Source organism: Chlorocebus sabaeus, chromosome 2 (genome assembly GCF_047675955.1).
Source record: "Chlorocebus sabaeus isolate Y175 chromosome 2, mChlSab1.0.hap1, whole genome shotgun sequence".
NCBI lineage: Eukaryota > Metazoa > Chordata > Mammalia > Primates > Cercopithecidae > Chlorocebus > Chlorocebus sabaeus.
This window is the reverse complement of record NC_132905.1, coordinates 33,954,078-33,976,977: the sequence shown is the minus strand read 5'-3', so window position 1 is coordinate 33,976,977 and position 22,900 is coordinate 33,954,078. Positions and strand designations below refer to the sequence as shown.

General features: G+C 47.6%; 1 protein-coding gene across 5 annotated transcripts in view; it reads right to left on the bottom strand.

Annotated features, from left to right (window-relative positions):
- Nucleotides 1-682: 682 nt before the first annotated feature.
- The window catches only part of RASSF2 (Ras association domain family member 2), a 42,875-nt gene continuing 20,657 nt past the window's right edge, over nucleotides 683-22,900 (bottom strand). For all 5 annotated transcript variants that reach the window (XM_008019027.3, XM_008019032.3, XM_008019040.3 and 2 more), the window contains 10 exons: nucleotides 20,589-20,679; nucleotides 16,840-16,915; nucleotides 14,675-14,826; nucleotides 11,223-11,317; nucleotides 8,807-8,967; nucleotides 7,956-8,057; nucleotides 6,600-6,651; nucleotides 6,004-6,125; nucleotides 4,107-4,204; nucleotides 683-2,240 (listed from right to left, as the gene is read on the bottom strand). In XM_008019027.3, coding sequence (XP_008017218.1) covers nucleotides 2,171-2,240; nucleotides 4,107-4,204; nucleotides 6,004-6,125; nucleotides 6,600-6,651; nucleotides 7,956-8,057; nucleotides 8,807-8,967; nucleotides 11,223-11,317; nucleotides 14,675-14,826; nucleotides 16,840-16,915; nucleotides 20,589-20,647 — 987 coding nt within the window. In that variant the 5' untranslated portion in view covers nucleotides 20,648-20,679 and the 3' untranslated portion in view covers nucleotides 683-2,170. The remainder of the gene's footprint in view (nucleotides 2,241-4,106; nucleotides 4,205-6,003; nucleotides 6,126-6,599; nucleotides 6,652-7,955; nucleotides 8,058-8,806; nucleotides 8,968-11,222; nucleotides 11,318-14,674; nucleotides 14,827-16,839; nucleotides 16,916-20,588; nucleotides 20,680-22,900) is intronic.

The window sequence follows — 22,900 nt, the reverse complement described above, 5'->3', positions numbered from 1 at the left end:
AGAGCCAGTGGTTAGTAGTTTGCCTTGTGGAAATTCTCCCAAGTCCTCCAAGGAGAATTACTGGGGCCAACTGAGGTTTTGAACATTCAAAATAAGAATTACCAGAAGAGAAGTTCCCCATATCATTTTCTCAAATGCAAGATTCAGGTGTTTGCATTCACAGAACTGTTCTTTCCCAGCTGTAACAAAGGAAGCCTCTCCCGGTGCCCACTCCTTGTCTTCTTACCCCAATTCTGTGCAGTTTGCAGAAGCCCTTCTGGGTTTCCACTCCATGCCCCACAGGACTGGTGCTGCTATCCCTATGGAGGAAGGAGACTTGCTATAAAACCCCAGCAAAATTTTGCCAGGGGCAGCGTGCCATCTTTTTGCAGTCTACATTGAGACCACAGCTATGAGCCTTCTAAAGAAGCCATAGGTATGAATGGGGGGCAGGAAGGTACCCAGGCCAGAAACATCTCCACCAAAAAGGCCCACCTTCCTTTGGAGGCACCAACCAGGGACTGTCGTTTCCTCAACTGCCCAGCTCTGCAAACCTTCTGTGGAGAGAAGGTGGAGAAGAGACGGGCAGTGTCTCTACCTCAGCTAGGCTCAGAGACGCCCACTCTTAGGAGCTACTGGTGTTGCTTGGTCGATCTCCACAGCCAGGCACCCAGGTCCAAGCATCTATCTCCCTCCTCAGACTGTATCAGCTGCACTGATGCCCAGCTGTCTGGCAAGCTTCCTGATGGGAGTCCCAGGGCACAGACCGTTCTTGCCCTTTCCCCCTCATTGGGGTTGGCTCTAAAGACCACCTAGGTGGCTGCTCAGAGAAGCTGAGAAGTTCCATCCTCCCCATGCCCCTTCACCAGGTGGCCTAAAGAGCTTTCCTGAACCCCAGACTCAGCAGCAAGATAAGGCTTCATTCTTGGAATGCATCTCCACACACAAGGTGAGGGCAAGTTGCAAGAACCCAGAGGTTAGAAAGAATGAAGTCTTGACTGCAAACATGGCCCCAGCTTCAAGTGCAGGAAGACCCTTGATGACGTGAAGATGGGCTGGGTTCAAGGCACCTGTCATTTCTGTAGGCAGCCTTGACACTTCCCTTCAACCTGGAACTTCCTGGCCACCAGGCCACCAGGCCCTGGACACACTAGCTGGTCAGCACTGTGTGCACACCAGCGAGATCTTTGTTTCTTGAGACCTTTCCTTCCACTCAAGGAAGCACCGGAGAGACGGGTTGTCAGCTGGGTACAGAGAAACACACAGGATCCTCTCTGTCTCCTAAAGGTAGCCATGGAGGCAGGGATGGAGGCAGAATCCACTCTTCACAGGTTTCCTTCCACTCAAGGAAGCACCGGAGAGACGGGTTGTCAGCTGGGTACAGAGAAACACACAGGATCCTCTCTGTCTCCTAAAGGTAGCCATGGAGGCAGGGATGGAGGCAGAATCCACTCTTCACAGGTTTCCACAGAGAACATCACATATGTCTTTCTCATTTAAAACAATCAAGGTTTCCAGTGTAAAAATAAGTGGGCTTATTGCATCTACCCTATGGATGGTTTATCTTTTTCTTTCCATCAGACTTGCTGCAAGTTATGTGGCTGTTATTTTGTTAATTTCCAAGGCTCTCACATTCACTGATCCTTCTAGGCATACAGGGAGAGTTTCTACCAACATATAAACAACCCAAATGGTGAACCTGGAGAACCCTCTTCCCTTTCTAAACACAGGCAGACACGTGGCTGCTCCCTGGCACTTGAGAGGAGAAATCTTTCCTTCAACCTAAATACCACTCAGCTTAGTGGTTCCTCTGATTTCCCTGCCCACGAGCTGCACATTCGCCAGGCTCAGGCTCTTGTGCTGGTTGCCTGGAATTTAATTACGTGTGAAAGTATCAGGTAGGCACATGGACACGTACCATGCGTGCGCACACATGTACACACACACATTTTGGGTCCTCCTTATAACTAAAATCAAAAGTCCTTGTGAGTGGAAGAAAGGAGGGCAGGGGTGCAGGGATGGGGAGCTGTCTGCTGACTTCTACATCCAGCTCCAGGTAACAAATGATGGCTTGGCCGGAGCTGGGGAGGTTTGTGTCTAAATGTTTCCATGGAAAGAAAGTGCCCAGCTTCCTGGGGGTTTTATGGCAATGGCGGCTCCTGGGGTACCCGGATCCCCTCGTTCTCGTGGCTCAGATGGTTGCTGGGGTCTCGGCTATCTCCTCCAGCCTCTGCCGAATCATTAACCGGAGCACGGTGTACCTGGAGACAAGAAACAAGCTCAGGTGGAGAGCAGCCAGCAACACACCCCTCCCCAGGACCTTCCCGGCCACCTAGGTAACACCACGGTCACACCAGGTAACAGTGCGGTCAAGCGCCCTGCTCCTTCGCTTCCATTACTGACCCCTCTTTAGCTACTTTGTTGCTAATGTTCATTCCTACAACACGATGAGAGGCAATAAAGAGGCCAAATCCAAATTAGATTATTTTACTATGGGTAGAACATCTGGCCAAAAAAAATCAAAAAGGTAAAAAAAAAAAAAAAAAAAAACCAGCAATAATAAGCATACTACGAATTCTCTGTGTTTGCTTATTGTGTCCAAGACACTATGCATAGCACTTCACATGCACAGTAGCTCATGAACCCTCACCGAGGCTAGATAATATAAAATTGCTAACAGTTGACCCTCTTGGGGATCCTACAAAAATGGCAACCTTAGAACCTGCATTTTGCAGAAGAGGCCATAGCAGCTACTAGGCATGGAGGTCCGTGGCTTGGGGGAAGTTCGGTTTTCCCACGACTTCCCTGAGCTGTGGCACTGCAGCTACAGGAGTGGGCACTGTTGTGCAGGGATAAACGGACATATTCCTTATGTTCGGGACTTTGTGGTACACAGAAAAATCTGTTTTTAAAGTTTAGGATATAGTTGACTGGGCATGGTGGCTCATGCCTGTAATCCCAACACTTTGAGAGGCCGAGGCGGGTGGATCACTTGAGGTCAGGAGTTCAAAACCAGCCTGGCCAACTTGGCAAAACCCCGTCTCTACTAAAAATGCAAACAAAAGTAGCTAGATGTGGTGGTGCGTGCCTGTAATCCCAGCTACTGCGGAGGCGGAGGTGGGAGAATCATTTGAGTCTGGGAGGTGGAAGTTGCAGTGAGCCGAGATCGCGTCACTGCACTGCAGCCTGAGCAACAGAGCAAGACTCCATGACCAAAAAAAAAAAAAAAAAAAAAAAAAAATCCCAAAACTTTAGGACATAGTAAGTGTTCAGTGTGTTATCAGAGTAGTTATGATCATCGATACAGCATATCGATGGAGATGTATGGAGATGTATGGAGAATAAATACAGCTTTATTCTCCATTGGCAAAAATGAATCATTTATTCCACCATAGCGATGAAAGGCAGTCTCTTCTATGACTAAACATAGCAAAAAAATCACAAAATCCTTCCCAGAAAGAAGCTTTATTTTTCAATCCAAATGCAATGTCCAGAAGATAAATGTTACAAAGGGAGGACACGGGAGAAGAAAGGATTTTAGAGGCCAGTAGCTCCGGCTACATCCACTGCTAAGACAGCCTTCCTGAAATCCCTGGAACCTCTGGGTCTTGGTTAGCACTCCTTGCCCTCACCCCTTCAGGCAAGGGGTGGTAACACTAGCCCCAGGGACTGCACTATCCCTTGAGGTTATCCCAGACTCTGCCTAAGTCTTTGTAAATAGTCCCTTCTTCAAACACCCCTCAAAGACCCTCATCGGAGTCTCCTGCTGGGAGCCTGATCATATACTTAAGAAACCAGTGTACAGTCACCTCCCCTATTTCTGAATCTAGACCCCAAAGAAATTTTAAACCAACACCTTCTTTTCAGAGTCTTTCCATAAGAGGGAGGACAAGAGACACTTTGATGTCCCACATCAAAATGAGAAGCTGACACAAGAAGTAGACGAACACACTTAACTATCATGTCCCCACTTGAAATCCAGGTTTGTCAATGGGCAGCCCCCCAAAGAAAGCCCAGAGACCCAGGCCCATGCAGCAGCTCAGCACAGTCCCTGCGAGGACCCAGCAGGGGCCCCTCTGTTGAGGCCCCGGGAGAAGTGCACCCAGCGCCCCAGAGGCCACGCTTACTTGCGCATCAGCTTCTTTACTTCCCGATCTTCTTCCTCCTGGAGCTTCTGAATGAAGCTTTTAAGTACCGGCATCTCGAACTTTATATACTGGGCCACCTGGGGAGAAAGAAGCAAGTCTGGGTGAATGCCCTTCCCAGCATTGCTCCAATTGCTTTCAGGGTTGTCCTCATACAAGGCACAAAGTCTTGGAAAGTCTATTTTTTTCAGAAACCCAGGATTTCCTTAAAGGCAGGAGCCAAGCCTCATTCCTCACCAGGCTGGGAAGGAGTCTGTGACGATCACTTCACTTACATGACACCATCTCAAAACTTTTCATTTTTCATGTCATGCATTCAATTCATGATGAGGTGACGCCAAACACAGAAAAGTACTTTCTCTTGATACAGTGATGCAGAGAAAGAACTGAACCCGTTATGTCTAATAAACCCCTTTGTTCTCCCCTAAGAGAATGGAAGGAATCAGTATTCAGAATGATGATTTGGGTCTCAAGGTTCAAATAAGCATCCAAATATGAACTTGCTTTGGAGAGGCTGTGGGTGGCTCTGGGGTGAGTTAAAGTTTAAAAACGGTGCCAGGCATCGTGGTCCATGCCTGTAATCCCAACACTTCGGGAGGCTGAGGCAGGCGGATCGCTTGAGGTCAAGAGTTCAAGACCAGCTGGCTGACATGGTGAAACCCCATCTCTACTAAAAATACAAAAATTAGCCAGGCATAGTGATGCACACCTGTGGTCCAAGCTACTCAGGAGTCTGAGGCAGGAAAATTGCTTGAACCAGGGAGGTGCCACTGCATTCAAGCCTGGGCAACACAGCGAGACTCTGTCCCCCTGACAAAAAAAAAAAAAAAGTTAAAAAATGGCTTCCCTTTCCCCACCAGAATCCCCACCCTGCTCTATCAACTCTTCTCCCTGGGAGAAGCGTATTTCTCCACACTTCCAATGTCGAGCTTGTCCATGTGACTGGCTTTGGCCAGTGGAATGTATGTGGACAGGACACACCAAATCTGAGTAGAGGCTTCAAATATGCTTACATGATTTGGCCTGGTTTCTCGTGCTCCACCATCAGCTGTGAGGAGCACAGCCATGAGCAGTAAGTACTGCCCCAACAGCCTGGGCCTCTGGGTGAGTCACACAATGCAGACTTGAACTCAGCCCACACTTAGAGTAGAGCCATTGCTACTAGACCATAGAATCATGGGGAAAAAATAAATGTTTGCTGTTGTAAGCTACTAAGGTTTGGAGATGTTTGTTACTGTAGCAAAAGCTGACTATTACATGGCTTAATTCTTGTATTATTTTTTTGTGATGGGGTCTTGCTGTATCTATCACCCAGGCTGAAGTGCAGTGGTGCCATCACAGGTCACTGCAGCCTAAACCTCTTGTTCTCAAGTGATCCTCCCACCTCAGCCTCCCAAGTAGTTGGGACCACATGCACACACCACCATGCCCAGTTACTTAAAACCTTTTTTTTTTTTTTTGTAGAGACAGAGTCTCGCTTTGTTGCCTGGACTGGTCTCAAATCACTGGCCTCAAGCAATCCTCCTGCAGCGACCTCCCAAAGTGTTAGGATTACGGGAGTGAGCCACCGCAACCAGCCAACTGCTAACTTCCTAGCATTGCTAAAAGAGTGTTTGCAGACACTTCCCATCCCTCTGACAGTAGCCTAGGAAAGCTCAAGCAATTTATTCCTTCTATGGAAATCACTTTGTGCCTGGGCATTCCTCCAGCAACTCCCTCAGGGCATACCTTCAACCTGGCTTCAAGAGAACCTGGCACTGAAGAAGTAAAAGGGGGCATGGTCATTGGTCAAAAAAGTCATTCTATACCCCAGTTACAGGTGATCCAACCAAATCCCCACCCTCCTGAGGACAGACCACCTGACCCAAAGGGAACTCACATCATAGGTGACTTCCTCCACCTGGTCCTTCTCCATTAGGAACACTTTGGAGACCTGCTCACATGGGCCCTGGAGGATTCGGGCAATCAGCGGGTAATCGGTGGCCTTCAGCTTCTGTTTCTCTGCAACCACACACAACCAGGAGCAGCCCTGAGTTTGGCCAGAGGACTTTCTCACATTAAGTAGTGGTCAATGCAGGGGTCCAAATGGACTAGGCACCTTAGGAAATGCCACCATATAAGTCAGGAGACTGATTTATAAATGAACTATTCCATAGGTATTGTGAAAAGCAACCTCCTCCCACTCCCCACCCCTCAACAGTACCACCATGCCTCCAACCCCTTGGAGGAATTGGGTTTATCTGTCTCTTGAGAAACTCTAGTTCCTTTTTTAATAGGCAGGTTTAGAATTTGTTTACTGGCCATATAAGGCAATCCCTAGTGGACTCCCACAGCAAGCCCATCAGCCTTGAAGGCAAACAACATTTGGAAGTTTCCGAAACCCAAACAACAAGCAAAGGAGGCAGAGGTATTTTTTTAACTTGCTATTTTGAGTTAATTAGAAGTTTGAAAGTACACTGTGGTCTTCAGACTTACCACCACTCGTATGCACCACGTACAAGGCAAACTCCTCTGCTGAATTCTCAATCTGAAGCAGGAGCAAAAGATACTTGTTGAAAGTATCTATTTAAACATCCCAACTTCGAGGCTTTTCCTCTTCTTTAACAATGCAAAGCTAAGTCGATTTTAGGCTGTTTTGAGGGGAGAGCTATTTATCTACAACTCTCGGAATTGATGAGAAGATCGAGAAGGTAGATGACTTTATCAATAATATAGTCATGTGCTTAACCACGAGGATGCATTCTGAGAAATGGATCACTACGCAATTTCATTGCTGTGCAAACATCATAGAGTGTACTTACAGAAACCTGGATGGCATAGCCTACTACACACCTAGGCCATATGGTATAGCTATTGCTCCTGGACTACAAACCTATACAGCATGTTCCTGTACTCAATGCTGTAGGCACTTGTAACACAGTGGTAAGCATTTGTGGATTTAAACATATCTAAACACAGAAAAGGTACCATAAAAAAAGGATTATAATCTCATGGGACCACTGTCATATATGTTGTGTGTCATTGACCAAATTGGTCGTTCTGTGGCACACAACTAGGATGGATAATAGCTATCATCTATCGCAATGTGCCAGGCATAGTTCTACAAATGTTAACGGTTTCATCCCATCTAATGCTCACGACAATACTGTAGCGAAGTCCCGTTATCTTCATTTTATGATGACGAAGCAGAGGCAGGGGCAGGTTAAGTAACTTGCCCAATTCATCCAACTAGCATGTGCTCAATGGAGATTTGGACCCAGAGCCTGTGTTCTTAGGTTGTTAGGCTACACTGGCTTCCATTAAAAGTAAGAATACCTGGTCTCCAAAAGATCTCTGGTCTCCAAGAGATTGTGGAAAACACAGAGCAACAGAACTTTAAAAGCACTCCTGCACTATAATTTGCACAAAGTGTCATATTTCAAAGTAGGTTTCCCAACTGTGTCCCAGAAGTCAATTTTTGCACTGAGCCCAAAACCAGTCAGCAGGCCCCAGGGTCCTTCTAAAGTAGAGCATAAAGGATTTGAGGGTTGATGTTTCTCAAACTTCGGTAGGCATCCAAATCCCCTGCAGGCTTGTTAGATGGTGTCCCTGGCCTACCCCTCAAAATTTCTCATTTAGTGGGTCTGAGGTGGGGCCTGAGAATCTGAATTTCTAACAAGCACCCGGCTGATGCTGTGGACTTTGTCTTGGATCACGAGGATCTAAAGAACCCAAGCCCTCTGCTCAGCATCCCGCAAACCACGCAACTTCCATAGCTCCTCGCACAACCACTCTAGGGGCCCAAGGCACACCTGTGACCCCATCTGTGGCCAGCCAGCAATGGGAACTTGCCTTAAATTTGTTGAGCAGCAGCTTCAGGACCTGTGGGGTGGTCATGGTGCTGTTGATGCGGACGTTGGTGACAGAGCCATAGGCTGGTGTGAACACGGACGTCTGTCAATAGAAGGATCCAGCTCAGAGTGGGAGTGGGAACAAGGACCCAGTGCTAAAATCCAGGTGCGGTACAGGGCACAGTGACAATGATACTCAAAATATACTTCCTGAGAGCCCCCGGCAGCCTGGCAAGCAGCAGGCTTTGTAGACAAAGCAACCCTCGGGGTTTGCATAATTCAGTTCATGCTCCACACTCAAAAAGACCCTTCCGCTGGGACTTCAGCACAAGGCTGTCTCTGACTGCTCTCCCACCGTGCGCTTGCTTCCTGGGGTAGGATTTGAACAAAGCAGGAGGAAGGGAGGGACCAGCAAGCTCGGGTGGGGTGGGCGGTGCACTGACACCCCAGGTCTGAGACCTGCAGCTCTGCTTCAGCTCCGGGAAAAGTCAGACCATACACCAGTTGGGGGCACAGTGTGTGGGAGAGTAACACGTGGATTTTCTTGGGAGAGACTGATGAGCTGTGTTTATGGGGTCTTCAAGGCTACAGCAGAGACTGCTTTGTATAGCCCCACTGAATTCACCCACCACCTTAAGGGGGACCCACAGAAGGACTTTGAGCCTTCTGACCTGGAGTCCCTCAGCCCTCAGGAAGCCAGCAGAGCTTGCAGCCCACCCACAACCCAAAGACTAAACAGTAGCAAACACGTGGCTCCCCAGGCATCACACCACCCACCATATGGCTATAGCCCTGAGGTGGCATCTACCCAGGAAGAGGTCTTCCCCCCTCCCCATCCCCCGTCCACCTTACCTTATGGTTGTAGAAATGGCCATTGATGGAGAAGCGGTGGCGTCTGATTCGCCGCTGGTCACTAGGCGTCCTCACATTGCCACGGCGACGCACCCCAACATCACTGCGTGTGCGCATCAGCTGTGGGGTGTCCTCCTGCAGGGGCTTCAGGCCCCTGGTGTCTGAGAGAGGAGGGGGAAATGAACTCTGTCTGGACCTGCGACATGGCACATGGTCCCCACTTTGTGCCCAGTGCTACAGCCCCCACTGTCTCAAAAATATATATTTTATACAAATAGTATTTTCTGCTGGGGGAAAAACATAATGCAGAATTTACAGAGAAGCTATATGGTGATAAGTTCAGAGCACAGACTTCCAAGCCAGACTCCCTGGGTTCAAATCTCAGCTCCACGATTGCCATATATCAGTAACCTCTCTGTGCCTCGGTGTTTTTATATATAAAATAGGGATAATAGTAACACCCACCTCAGAGGGTTTAAATGAGTTAATATGCATAAAGCACTTAGAATAGTGCCTGGCACAGAATAAACGTGACATAAGGGCTAACAAGATACTGCAGACGAACTCTGGCACATGCTACACATGGATGAATCTTGATGACATTACGCTAAGTGCAACAAGCCCATTACAAAACAGCAAATATGGAATGATTCCACGTATATGAGGTACTTAGAGTGTACCTCATATAAGCGTATCTCATATAATTGAGGTACACTCTAAGTATGTTCTAGGTACATTCAAAATTACAGAGACAGAGAGTAGAATGGTGGTTGCCAGGGGCTAGAGAGAGAAGGATATGGGGAGTTATTGGGAGTTCAATGGGTACAGAGTTTCAGTTTCACAAGATGGAAAGAGTTTTCGAGATGGATGGTGGTGATGGTTGCGCAACATTATGAGTGTATTTAATACCACTGAACCGTACCACTTAAAATGGTTATGATGGTAAATCTTATGCTATGTATATCTTACCGCAATAAAAAAATTAGAAAAAAGAATGCTTAATAGAACATATATCTAAAAATATATGGGGTTCCCATGGCATATTTCTATCCTTGTATGTGTATAAATATAAAATATTGACATTAATCACAAGAAGGTTAATCTGCTCTTATTAAAATATATTTAATCCATGTAATATAAAAAAGATTTTGCAAACTGACAATATCTATGAAAATTAAAAATGCACATGACCTTAAGAAATTCCACTTGAGGCCGGGCGCGGTGGCTCACGCCTGTAATCCCAGCACTTTGGGAGGCCGAGGCGGGCGGATCACAAGGTCAGGAGATCGAGACCATGGTGAAACCCCGTCTCTACTAAAAATAGAAAAAATTAGCCGGGCGCAGTGGCGGGCGCCTGTAGTCCCAGCTACTCGGGAGGCTGAGGCAGGAGAACGGCGTGAACCCGGGAGGCGGAGCTTGCAGTGAGCCGAGATTGCGCCACAGCACTCCAGCCTGGGCGACAGAGCGAGACTCCGTCTCAAAAAAAAAAAAAAAAAAAAAAAAAAAGAAATTCCACTTGAAAGAATTCTACACGCTGACAAATGTGTGACATGACACATGCATAAGGCCACCAACTGCAAACTTATTTGTCACAGCAGAGGCTGAAAATGACTTAAATGTCTACCAATAGGGAGTGATTACATAAATTATCCTTTTTCCATACAATGAAATAATACAGAGCTGTAAAGAATAAGGAAGTTCTTTACAAATTTATATGGAAAAATTCCCCAGATAAACTGATAAATAAAAACTGGGATCTGCACAATGCTACCACTTGTATAACTACGGGAAGAAAAGAAACTGCACAGGCGTGGTGGCTCATGCCTATAATCCCAGCACTTTGGGAGGCTGAGGCGGGCAGATCACTTGAGGCCAGGAGTTCAAGACCAGCCTGGTCAACATGGCAAAAACCCGTCACCACTAAAAATGCAAAAATTAGCTGGGCATGGTGGTGCATGTCTTTAATCCCAGCTACTCAGGAGGCTGAGGTGGGAGGATCACTTGAACCCAGGAAGCAGAGCCAAGATTGCATTACTGCACTGCATCCTCCTGGGTGACAGAGGGAGATGAAGGGAAGGGAAGGGAAGGGAAGGGAAGGGAAGGGAAGGGAAGGGAAGGGAAGGGAAGGAGAGGGGAGGGAAGGGGAAGGGAGGGAAGGGGAGGGGAGAGGAAGAAAGAAACTACATCCACCCATGAAGGTATGTGAGTGTGTTTTGCTCATATTTGCATGGACCATCTCATGAAGGATGTTCTTGGGATGCTTCTAGGTGGGTGGATGAGGTAGGTGATTTAATTCTCTCCCTTTATATCTTGAACCATATACATTTTACATTCTGAAAAATAAGTAACAGTTGACAACATCTATCACAGCAGTCTTGACACAGTTGGTCCCTAGCTGGAAGCACCTTCCACTCACCTGTACCTGTGGGGCCTGGCATCTGGTCACCCTCCGGCGGTGCATCCACCTCTGAGATCTGAACATTGGGCACAGTCAGGGACTTCAGGGTGGTTCTGGGGGTGGAGAAGACAAAGGGGAGCGGGGAGACTAGTTTAACCCCTGTGGAAAGATGCCCCGCACCTGCCAGACCCCACTCTTGCAAGGGGAGCACTTTGCTAGTGCCAGGCTGGGTACTGGCACACATCAGACGATGAAGGGTACAGATGGGCTGTGCTGAGCATCCCATGAAAGCCTGGCCCAGCTCCCAGGTCAAGCAGTGGGTGGTGCAGGGGGAGTTCTGGAGGGAGAAGATGTTCTTTTCCAGCATCTGCAGCAACACAAGCATCCAATTCATCAAGCCCAGGATGGAGAATACCAAGGAGAGAAACCCATGTGCTGCCCGCACTGCTTCTAAGCATGTATGGGCTCTATAGCTTATTTGGAAAACTCTAATAATGGCCATTTATTTTGCAGGATAAGATTCCAGTTCACACTCATTGCTGTTGAAGAAATAACTCATAATTGATTCTGGCATTTAAAAGGAATGGAAAGTAAGAGGTTGGCCACCACAAGGGCAGGGGCAGCTTTGGAAGGGGCACTGAGAGTGTTCTCAGGGTTGCAAGGATGGAGTTCTAATCCAAGCTGAAGAAAGGGTTACAAGTAAGGCAGTCCAAGCTGAGACCCTGGTTTGCCATCATAACTGGCAAATAACTTCTCAAAGCCAAAAAGGACAAAGGGAGCAGTTCATGAAAACATCCAAAATCAACAGAGGATTCGGCTGTAAAGGAGAATCATATTTGACCAATTAGGACCAACCCATGGTGAGAAGAGCATGGGCTCCCTGGGACCCAGTAGAGATAAAGCTCATGTTCTGGGGAGGATCGTTTTAAGGAAGGACAATTAAAATTGAAAATCTGAAAGAACTTCCTATTGTAATTTAACTCATATACTTCTGAGCCATAGAATGGGCCTGGTCAGAGCTTCTGGGGAATGGTGAACAATTGGCACCCAGAGCAGCCACTCCCACTCCGTGATTTAAATCCCTCATTCTTGCTGAAGCAGGAACTGGTCTCAGCATCCTTTTTTTCTTTTTCCTTTTTTTTTTTTTTTGGTGGGGAAGGGGGACGGAGTCTTGCTCTGTCACCCAGGCCGGAGTGCAGTGGTGCGATCTTGGCTCACAGCAATCTCTGCCTCCCAGGTTCAAGTGATTGTCCTGCCTCAGCCTCCTAAGTAGCTGAGATTATAGCCGGTTGCCACTGTGCCTGGATTTTTTTTTCTTTTTTTTTTTGGTAGAGACAGGGTTTCACCATGTTGCCCAGGCTGGTCTTGAATTCCTGAGCTCGTGATCTGCCCACCTCAGCCTCCCAAAATGCTGGGATTATAGGCGTGAGCCACTGTGCCCAGCCTCAGGATCCTTCTTAAGACAGTAGTCTAGCATTCACTGTATTATAGCTGACATCTAAAAGACATCATTTACCATTCCTGAAAATTCTACCAAAGTATTTTGCAGGTTTCAAGAGTCAACCAAGACCAGCTTGAGGCCACAGAGAAGGGAGAAAAAGCAGGCAGAGTGAAGGACCCCTTAGCAGCCCAAACGAAAGGCCACAGGGTCAAATGAAATCTTAAAAATCATCTCACTTAGGGAATAGAATAGTGTGGGGGTCAGGGTCAGGCTGTGAAATAGGCTTGGCCATTGGAAATCAAATACAGCAATAATACAGTATAGTATAGCAAATACAGTACAGTGTAAAAAATACAGCTGGGCATGGTGGCTCACACCTGTAATCTCAGCACTTTGGGAGGTCAAGGTGGGAGGATTGCCTGAGGTCAGAAGTTTGAGACCAACCTGGGCAACATAGTGAGACCCCATTTCTACAAAAAATACGAAAATTATCCAGGTAGGGCCAGGAACGGTGGCTCACGCCTGTGGTCCCAGAACTTTGGGAGGTTAAGGAGGGTGGATAACTTGAGGTCACGAGTTCAAGACTAGCCTCGCCAACATGATGAAATCCCCTCTCTACCAAAAAATACAAAAAATGACTGGGTTTGGTGGTGGGCACCTGTAATCCCAGCTACTCAGGGGGCTGAGGCACAAATCGCTTGAACCCGAGAGGCAGAGGTTGCCGTGAGCTGAGATCGCACCACTGCACTCCAGCCTGGGCAAGAGAAAAAGAAAAAGGTGGTGGGGGGTTGCACCTGTAGTCCCAGCTGCTGGGGAGCCTGAGGTGGGAGGATCACTTGAGCCTAGGAGGTTGAGGCTGCAGTGAGCTGTGATTAAGCCACTGCACTCCAGCCTGGGAAACAGAGCGAGACCTTGTCTCAAACAAAACAAAACAAAAATGCGGTGATAGTGCTGAAAAGCAGAGCATGAAACCAGCAAAGTTAGATGAAACCAAAGAACGTTAACCAGACATCCTAGCACCTGTGGGGTAGGCAACAATTTTCCTCCTTAAATCCCCTTGGAAAGAAACCAGACCAGCCCCAGGGTTTGGCCACATACTAGGTTTCTCTCAATAGTAGAGAAACACAGATTTGGCTGTGGAGTTTAGCAAAATGTTCAATGTGACCAACAGAGAGGGCTTGGTTCTCATTTAAACCAGAAAACAAAGGTCACTGTGGTTTTGGCTGAGAGGCGAGCACACTCCACCCAGGCTGGGGCCGAAGGCAGTCAGCATCAGCAGGTTTCAGGATGGAGCCAGGCTAGTCACTTGATCCTAAAACTCAAGTCCCAGAAAGACAATGAAGAAGGCACGCCTTGCTAGAGGCATCTGGCGGTGCATTCCGCGGCTTATTCAGCCATGGAGGATAAGGAGGGATGGACTAGGTCTTCCCAGCCCTTCTGGTGGGGACCTGGACTACCCACCATCACACCACACCCTGGCTCCCCGAGCGGTCTGCAGGGAGCAGACCCCTGGCTGATCTTGCTTAGCTGACTCTGACAGAGCCTGACATTCCTTTTCCTCTTCCAGGTTCCCCCAAGATTCAGAGAGCTTTGGTCAGAAGGTTCAAGTCATAAATGCCTTGGAGTGGGGCCATTCTATGAGGAGTGGTCCTAGTCGGGAGGATGCTGGGGCATGGGGCGCTCTGTTAGAAATCTGCAGACTGGGCCTCACTAGCCACTAGCAACTCCACTCAGAGACTCCTGAGTTCTCCCTAAGGGAGGACTCTGTGACTCAGCAGCTCCCCTCCTATGACTCAGCAGCTCCCTTCTGTGACCTCATCGGTGATTGTGGTGACAGGAAGGGGGTCCAATCACAACCATGTCTGCCCCTTGTTCCTCATTCCAAGGCCAAGGCAGGTGGGCAGTAGAGGTGGCAGGAGGAGGAGCCAGGGTCAGGGCTGGCTGGAAGAAGGCAGCATTTATTGGCTTGAGAACACACAGAACCTCCAGGCATCCCGGTCATCTCCCCGCACCATCTCTTCTGACTCACCCCTGAGCCCCCAGGTTACAGCCGGAGTGCCAGGAAGAGGAGGACGGAGGGGGCCGAATGCGTTCGTTGTCATCCTGCATCTGCAGGCGAATGGGGCGGCGCAGGCCCCAGGAGATGTTCAGGAGTCCCTCCACGATGAACTCGTCTTCTTCCTGCCCACAAAGCAATCAGAGTGGTGAGCCTGGAAAAGCCCCCACAGACGCCAAGACCATGCTGAGGTACAAATGACACATTCTTCATATGTCCTAGCTGGGTGCCCCAGATTCTATTCACAGGATGGGGGTAGCTGCCGAGTTCACACCCCAGCTCTGAGATACTTTCTAAGGTAAACTACCCTAGATCCTGAAGCGGACCTCACAGGTCAGCACAAAAGTTGCTGTGAAATTCAAATATATAGGTGCAAATTATAAAAGCGTTGTTTTTCTTCTTATCCTGATGACTTTTAAAGAAAGCAGAATACATCTCCTAAAATAAGTGAGATTAGCCTTGCTAACAGAAGCAAGAACTGGAGTTAGCTATGTCCCATCCCCTACTATGGAAAATGATGTCTCTGTAGCTATAACATACGTTTAGCAACCCAACCTGGTGGTTGAAGGAAATTTAAAGCAACATTTGCCGAAGTTTATTCTACAGAACACCACCTCCTCTAGCAGATGAACTGTTGTCTTTAAAAGGGTGTCAAGTGATCATGAGCTGGGAGAGGCTGTGCTAATCAGATTTCCAAACAGCAGAACGTCCGAGGTTCTGTAATCAACTAACGGGCTAAATGACAACTCTGCAACAGGTGAATAAATCTTGCAGGAGTCCCCAGTTTATTCTCAAAGGTTGCTGACTAATTAGATGTTAAATGTAAAACCATTCTAAAGGCATTTATATGTTCTATCCCAAAGACTTGGGACTCGCTTATGACTATGAAATCCTTTAATCATGGAGCACTTTTAATCATTTATTCGATAGGACATAACCCAGGAAAGCTATTTATGAACTATTTAAAATCTTGCATGGCCCAGCTGCTGATTAGTAAAAGCTTGAAGGGCAATCCCTAAAAGAATCAGTTCTCCTCCCTCCAGTCTCAGAAGAACCTTTTTGAAGTCAAGTTTTATGGGCTGATCAAGTGGTAGATCTGGGTCATGAGTCACATCTTCAGGACAAGCCCCATAGGTGAAAATGACATCAGCCCAATGAGGCCCAACATCATCCTCAAAGAGGGAGGAAGGAATCAAAGAGGGAAGGAGAGAAATGAAACAATTTTAGGGCACTTAGGAGTCCCAGGGAGGAAGGCTTTATGTAAACATTGGCAATTTACATGGCCTTCCCCTGGTCAAGGTGGGCATCATTACTTTACACAGCTATAGGTCAAAATTTAACCCAAAACAGGATTTTATCTAAGTGGGGTGGTTTGAGGGACAGAATAGGCCACTACATCCCACATAACTGTCCCCAAGCAACCTGCCCTAGCAGCTGAAATTCCACCATCTGTTATCTGTTTCTATGGATTAAATCTCCACAGCCTGATAACCTGAAAATGTGTTTCAAAGGGCATTACACATATGGACCTTTTTATCAGTCACGAGTGCTTGGGTATAAAGTACCCTACCAGACTCCTTTGTAACTCATCATCTATCTGATAACAGGCTTTAGAGAAATGGATACAGGATGAGGAAGCTCGGTTTCGGGATGCGAACCAGATGAATAACAAAAGCAAACTAGGATGACCAGGTGTGGGGACGGGCCAAGTGCTACCATCGAGAGCTTATGTGCTTTGCCCAGGTCACTGCAGCGACAGGACTTGGGCCCAAATGTTTAAACACAGAGGACTGGGTGGGGTTCCCGAATTGCCCAACGAGAGGACATCTGCTTGGGAGCCACCTGGAAAGGTCATTTCATGAAAGCTCCCTCTGGAGAATCTCCCCCATGAGACTGTGCTAGCCCAGCCACACTTCTACAGGAATGTCTCTGGAACACATCTCTGAAACATTCACCCTTTTTACAACAAAACTGGGCCTGGAGTCTTCTTCCAAAGAACCCCAAGGACCCTCACTAGCATCCTAAACGAGAAGCAGGAGAGGCAGGGATCTCTCGGGACCTCAGGGACCTTCAGATCCAGGACACACGGTGACAAGGTCTGGACTAGCCAATCAGGGCCTTCCCTGGAGACTCCTTACCTCCCGGTGCCGGAGCTGTAAATTCTGGCCTTCATAGTACAAGTTGTAGGTCTTCAGATGCAAGAGAAGTTCATTTCTTAGGGGGAAAATATAAGAGGTAAAACATGATCAGCTGAAGCCACTTATAATGCAGTTGTTCCCTCTTTCTCTCACCTCTCACCTGGCCTTCAGTCACCGCACTTTGGTGTTTGTCCACATGTACGTACACACACATGCACATGCACACAGAGTTCTGCCGCCACCACCCCGTAACCATGTTCCCCCAGGATCAAAGTCAAGAGTGAGCACCACCCCAGAACAATGCTGAATGTAAAGAGCAATTCCAGGACACCAAGGCAGGCCTCGTCTGCTGACAATACTCCCAAACTCAAGCCGAATGAGCAGGTGTTAATAAACCATGGATTCACTGAGGCAAGTACTTCAGAGCCCACAGACAGCCATTCTCCTGCCTGGCTGTGGCCTCTTCTCCCTCAAGCACACTGTGTGTGAGGAAAGGACAATAATGACAGGCCTTTGTAAGACTCAGAAGCTGGCCAGGCGCGGTGGGCTCACACCTGTAATCCCAGCACTTTGGGAGGCCAAGACCGGCAGATCACTTGAGGTCAGGAGTTCGAGACCAGCCTGGCCAACATAGTGCAAACCCATCTCTAATAAAAATACAAAAAATCAGCCAGGCATGGTGGTGCACGCCTGTATTCCCAGCTACTCAGGAGGCTGAGGCAGGAGAATCACCTAAACCTCGGAGGCAGAGGTTGCTGTGAGCTAAGATCATGCCACTGTACTCCAGCCTGGGCGACAGAGTGAAACTCTGTCTCAGAAAAAAAATAAAAGACTCAGAAGTTTCCAGGCTGTTCAGAAGCGAAATGGGACAGGTTTGAGCCACGCTAACTTATGCTTCATAGACATGACCTTATCATGTGTTTAAAAACTTGTGGCCAGGAGCAGTGGCTCATGCTTGTAATCCCAGCACTTTGAGAGGCTGAGATGGGCAGACTGCCTGAGGTCAGGAATTCGAGACCAGTCTGGCCAATATGGTGAAACCCTGTTTCTACTGAAAATACAAAAAAAGAAAAAAAATTAGCCAGGCATGGTGGCGTGCACCTGTAATCCCAGCTACTCGGGAGGCTGAGGCAGAGGAATTGCTCGAACAAGGGAGGTGGAGGTTGCAGTGAACCGAGATTGTGCCACGCACTCTAGCCTGGGCAACAGAGCGAGACTCCATCTCAAAAAAAAAAAAAAAAAAAAAAAAAAAATTGCAAACCCCCATCAGCGTCAGAATGGGTGAATAAAGGAAGCAATAGCTACACAATGGAAAACTCTCAGCAAAGAGAATGTGAATAAACTACACACATGTGTGTAACTCATGGGAATTACAGGATCTGTGTTTTCTTGTGTCTAGCTTCTTTCACAAAAAAGCACAGATCATATTCCATTGATATAAAGTTCAAATGGAGTGTTAGAATTCAGGATAGTGGTTCACTTTGGGGAGTAGTGACAAGAAGTGGGCGAAAGGTGGCTTCTGGGCCCTGGCAATACTTTTTCAGTTCATAAAAATTTAAAAAATAAAAAATAAAAATCCTTAGAAACTCCCGCTCTGAAGCCCAGTACTGTACCTCCTTAGCCATCAAGTTTTCCAAGTGGCTGCCCTGAGAGTACACAGCTCTACTGCACATGGCCAGAGAGGAGATTTCACCCACTTTGTGATCAGGGAAATCCCTCATCAACCCTGAGAATGCATGAGTCAAGTTTCATCTGAAAGTGCGTGTTTTGCACTCCAGGTGGGATGAGAGGGGGGAGAGGTGGAGGGGGCCACTGCGCGCTTTTGTCTAGTCTCAAGTAAGGGGTAACAGAGTTCAGTCTCTCTGAACCCAACCATTCAGTGGAGAGATTTTGGACCATGCCAGGAGTCAAAACCCACTGGAAATGCCAAGAAACTCCTGACAAGTTAAACCTAGATAAATCAACGTGGTTCTATGCAAGCTGAAATGAATTCTTGGAAAACGTGATTCCAAATAACCTAAGACGAAAGGCTGTTTGGTACTTTTGAACTCACAGATCTGAACCGGGATAGAAAATCACTGGTTGGTAGAAGTCCCTGGGGAAATCTGTCCCTAAAGAGGTAAGAATGGTCAGATGTTACAAAACATGTGTCAAGGGTGTCTAAGGACTTTAAACAATTTGATCTCAGATAAATTAAATATTTCATTAAGAGACAGAAATTCTAGCTGGGCATGGTGGCTCACGCCTGTAATCCCAGCACTTTGGGAAGCTGAGGCGGGTGGATCACTTGAGGTCAGGAGTTCAAGACCAGCCCGGCCAACATGGTGAAACCCCGTCTCTACTAAAAATTTAAAAATTAGCTGGGTGTGGCAGCACATGCCTGTAATCCCAGCTACCCAGGAGGCTGAGGCAGGAGAATCACTTGAACTCAGGAGGCAGAGGTTGCCATGAACTGAGATCACACCACTGCACTCTAGCCTAGGTAACGAGGGAGATTCCTTCTAAAAAAAAAAAAAAGAAGAAGAAGAAAAGAAAGAAAAAAAAAAAGATAGAGAAATCCCTATGCTGGACATAAAAATACATCCTCGAACATCTAATTCAAGGGTCTCTTTTGGCTCAAGCCCAGTCACATTAGCAAAAAGCCTGAGCTGAAGAGACTTTAGTGCGTAGAAAGCAGTTAAATTGTCCCCTTCTATTCAGAGGGCACCTGTGCCAAATTCAGCGAGAACCAGAGAAGCCCCCGGACACATTACCCCAGCCAGGACTCCCTGGGAACACCACAGACAGGACGGGGAGCAGTGTCTGAGTCCGTTCTGGCTGCCGGATCATAGACTGGGTGGCTTCTAAACAACAGAAATTCATTTCTCACAGCTCTGGTGGCCAGGAAGTCCAAGGTTAGGGTAGAGTCAGTGTCTGGTGACAGCCCTATCCTCACAGACAGTGCCTTCTCACTGCGTCCTCACACCGTGGAGGAAAAACAAGCTCCCTTGGCCTTTTATAAGGGTACTTAGATCTAATCACATCCCAGAGGCTCCACCTCTTTTTTTTTTTTTTTTTTTTTTTGAGACGGAGTCTCGCTCTGTTGCCCAGGCTGGAGTGCAGTGGCCGGATCTCAACTCACTGCAAGCCCCGCCTCCCGGGTTTATGCCATTCTCCTGCCTTAGCCTCCGGAGTAACTGGGACTACAGGCGCCCGCCACCTCGCCTGGCTAGTTTTTTTTTTTTTGTATTTTTTAGTAGAGACGGGGTTTCACCGTGTTAGCCAGGATGGTCTCGATCTCCTGACCTCGTGATCCGCCCGTCTCGGCCTCCCAAAGTGCTGGGATTACAGGCTTGAGCCACCACGCCCGGCCTAGGCTCCACCTCTTATACGGGCACCTTGGGGTGAAGTTTCCACATAGGAATTTGGGGGAGACACAAACATTCAGAAGATAGCAAACTGCCACCAGCCAACTGCTCCTCCTGGAAGCCTTCCAAGACACCACATCTTTTGAGCCCTCAAAGGTACTGCATCTTGACATCCCCTTTACTTCACTTCCAGGCCAGGCTCTGCGGGCATGTTTTTATCTATAGCAGCCGCCCTCATGCTCTCACAAGTCCAAGTTCAGCCGCTTGACTCCTTCCCACACACAGGAGCCCCGCCAGTCTGATAGACAGGGGAGGCCCCTGTGCCAGCGGCTGCGGTCCACCCACAACATCCCAGCGTGGGACTGGTCACTGGGGACAAAACTCTCTAGCAAAACGTCTTACTTGGAAATGTATTTATCTTGTCCACACGGGACTAGGGACGTTTGGTGACTGTAGTCCATTCTTCCTTTCTCTTTTCATCGGAAGGAGAGGCCTATATTTGGAAGGAGAAGACAGGTTAAATTCAGGTTGTGTCCTTGGGAACTCAGCAGAACCTGGGGTGGGGAGTGGGCACAAAAATTGGACGCCATGGCTCTCCATTCCTTCCCACCCAGATCCACAGCTAACACTGACCCAAGGCTGTGAGAGGCAACACTGCTGGCTGCTGCCTTGGCTTACCACAGCCTCCGAGAACAAACATCCAAAGGAAAGACGACAACCCCTGGACAATCCAAGCATGAATGCCCCAGCCACAGAGCACACTGACACCCACGTTGGCTCCAAGGATGACTGATGAGTCCTCCTCTCTGAAGAGACCACCACAACACAGAATAGAGAGTTATCTCAGGGACAGCCCGATTCTACTGAGGTCTACTGAGGATGGGTAAACCACCTAAAAATGCCCAAATATAGCCGAGTGTGAGAAATCACAGTATGTGTCTACAGACACCACTAAAATATGACAATGTGAAAGACAATTTAATTATAACTATACATTACAAAAACACAGGTAACAAAACTATGGGTCCAATTTTGTTTAAAATCTATGTAAGTATAAAATATGCATATACATACACACATTTACATGTATAAATATTTATTGAGATAGGTATATATATATATGTCAGGATTTCTCCACCTTGGCACTATTACCATTTGTTTTGTTTTGTTTTGTTTTTTGACAAGGAGTCTCTCTCTCTTCGCCCAGGCTGGAGTGCAGTAGTGTGATCTTGGCTCAGTGCAACCTCCATCTCCCAGGTTCTGCTGCCTCAGCCTCCCAAGTAGCTGGGACTACAGGTGCCCACCATCACGCTTGGCTAATTTTTTGTATTTTTAGTAGATGGGGGGTTTCACCATGTTGGCCAGGCTGGTCTCAAACTCCTGACCTCAGGTGATCCACCCGCCATGACCTCCCAAAGTGCTAGGATTACAGGCATGAGCCACCATGCCCAGCAGCACTATTACCATTTGGACCTGGCTCATTCTTTTTTTATTTCTATTTGTAGAGATGGGATGTCACTTTGTCACCTGGGCTGGGAGTGCAGTGGCATGATCATAGCTCACTGCAGCCTCAAATCCCTGGGCTCCATCGATCCCCCTGTCTCAGCCTCCCGAGTAGCTGGGACCCACCGCCCCTGGGCTGGGACTGTTCTTTGGCATGGAACTGTCTTGTGCATGGCAGATGTTTAACAGCATCTCTGGCTTCTACTCACTAGATGCCAGCAGCACTACCCCAGTGATGACGACTAAAACTATTGCCAGACACTACTAAGTGCCCTCAGGGACAAAATCACGTTACTCACAACAGCCCAAAGGTGGAAGCCACCCAAGTGACCACTGATGGATGAGCAGATAAGCAAAATGGGGTATATGCATCCAGTGGATCACTATTCAGCCTTAGAAAGGAAGGAAATGCTGGCACATGCTAGAACATGGGTGAACCTTGAAGACATTATAACAGGCCACACCCAAAAAGAAAAATACCGTATGATTCCACTTTTATGAGGTACCTAGAGTAGACAAAATCAGAGACTGGTTTTATAGAATGGTGATGCTTCAAAACATAGAATGGTGGTTGCCAGGGGCTGGGAGGAAGGGGAAATGGAGAGTTTCTTAATGGGAACGGAGTGTGCAAGAGGAAGAGAGCTCTGGAGACAGATGGTGGTGATGGTTCTCCAACATGTGAAGGTACTTAATGCCACTGAACTGGACACTTTAAAATGGTTAAGATGGTAAACTTTATGTGTATTTTACCACTATATACATATATATGTGTGTGTGTGTACATATATATATATATATATATATTTTTTTTTTTTTTTTTTTTGAGACAGAGACTCACTCTGTCCACCCAGGCCGGAGTGCAGTGGCATAATCTCAGCTTACTGCATCCTCGACCTCCCCAGGCTCGAGTGATCCTCCCACCTCAGCCTCCCAAGTAGCTGGGACTAAAGGTATGTGCCACGATGCCCAGCTAGTTTCTTGAATTTTAGTAGAGACGGGGTTTTGCCATGTTGCCCAGGCTGGTCTTGAACTCCTGGACTCAAACAACCTGCTCACCTCGGCCTCCCAAAGTGCTAGGATTACAGTTGTGAGCCACTGCACCCACTCCACAATATATGTTTTAAGTGGAAGAGGGAGGCAGAGTATTACAGTGACACCATGTGAGAAGGATTCAACCTTCTGGAAGAAGGATCCATGACCCAAGGAACACA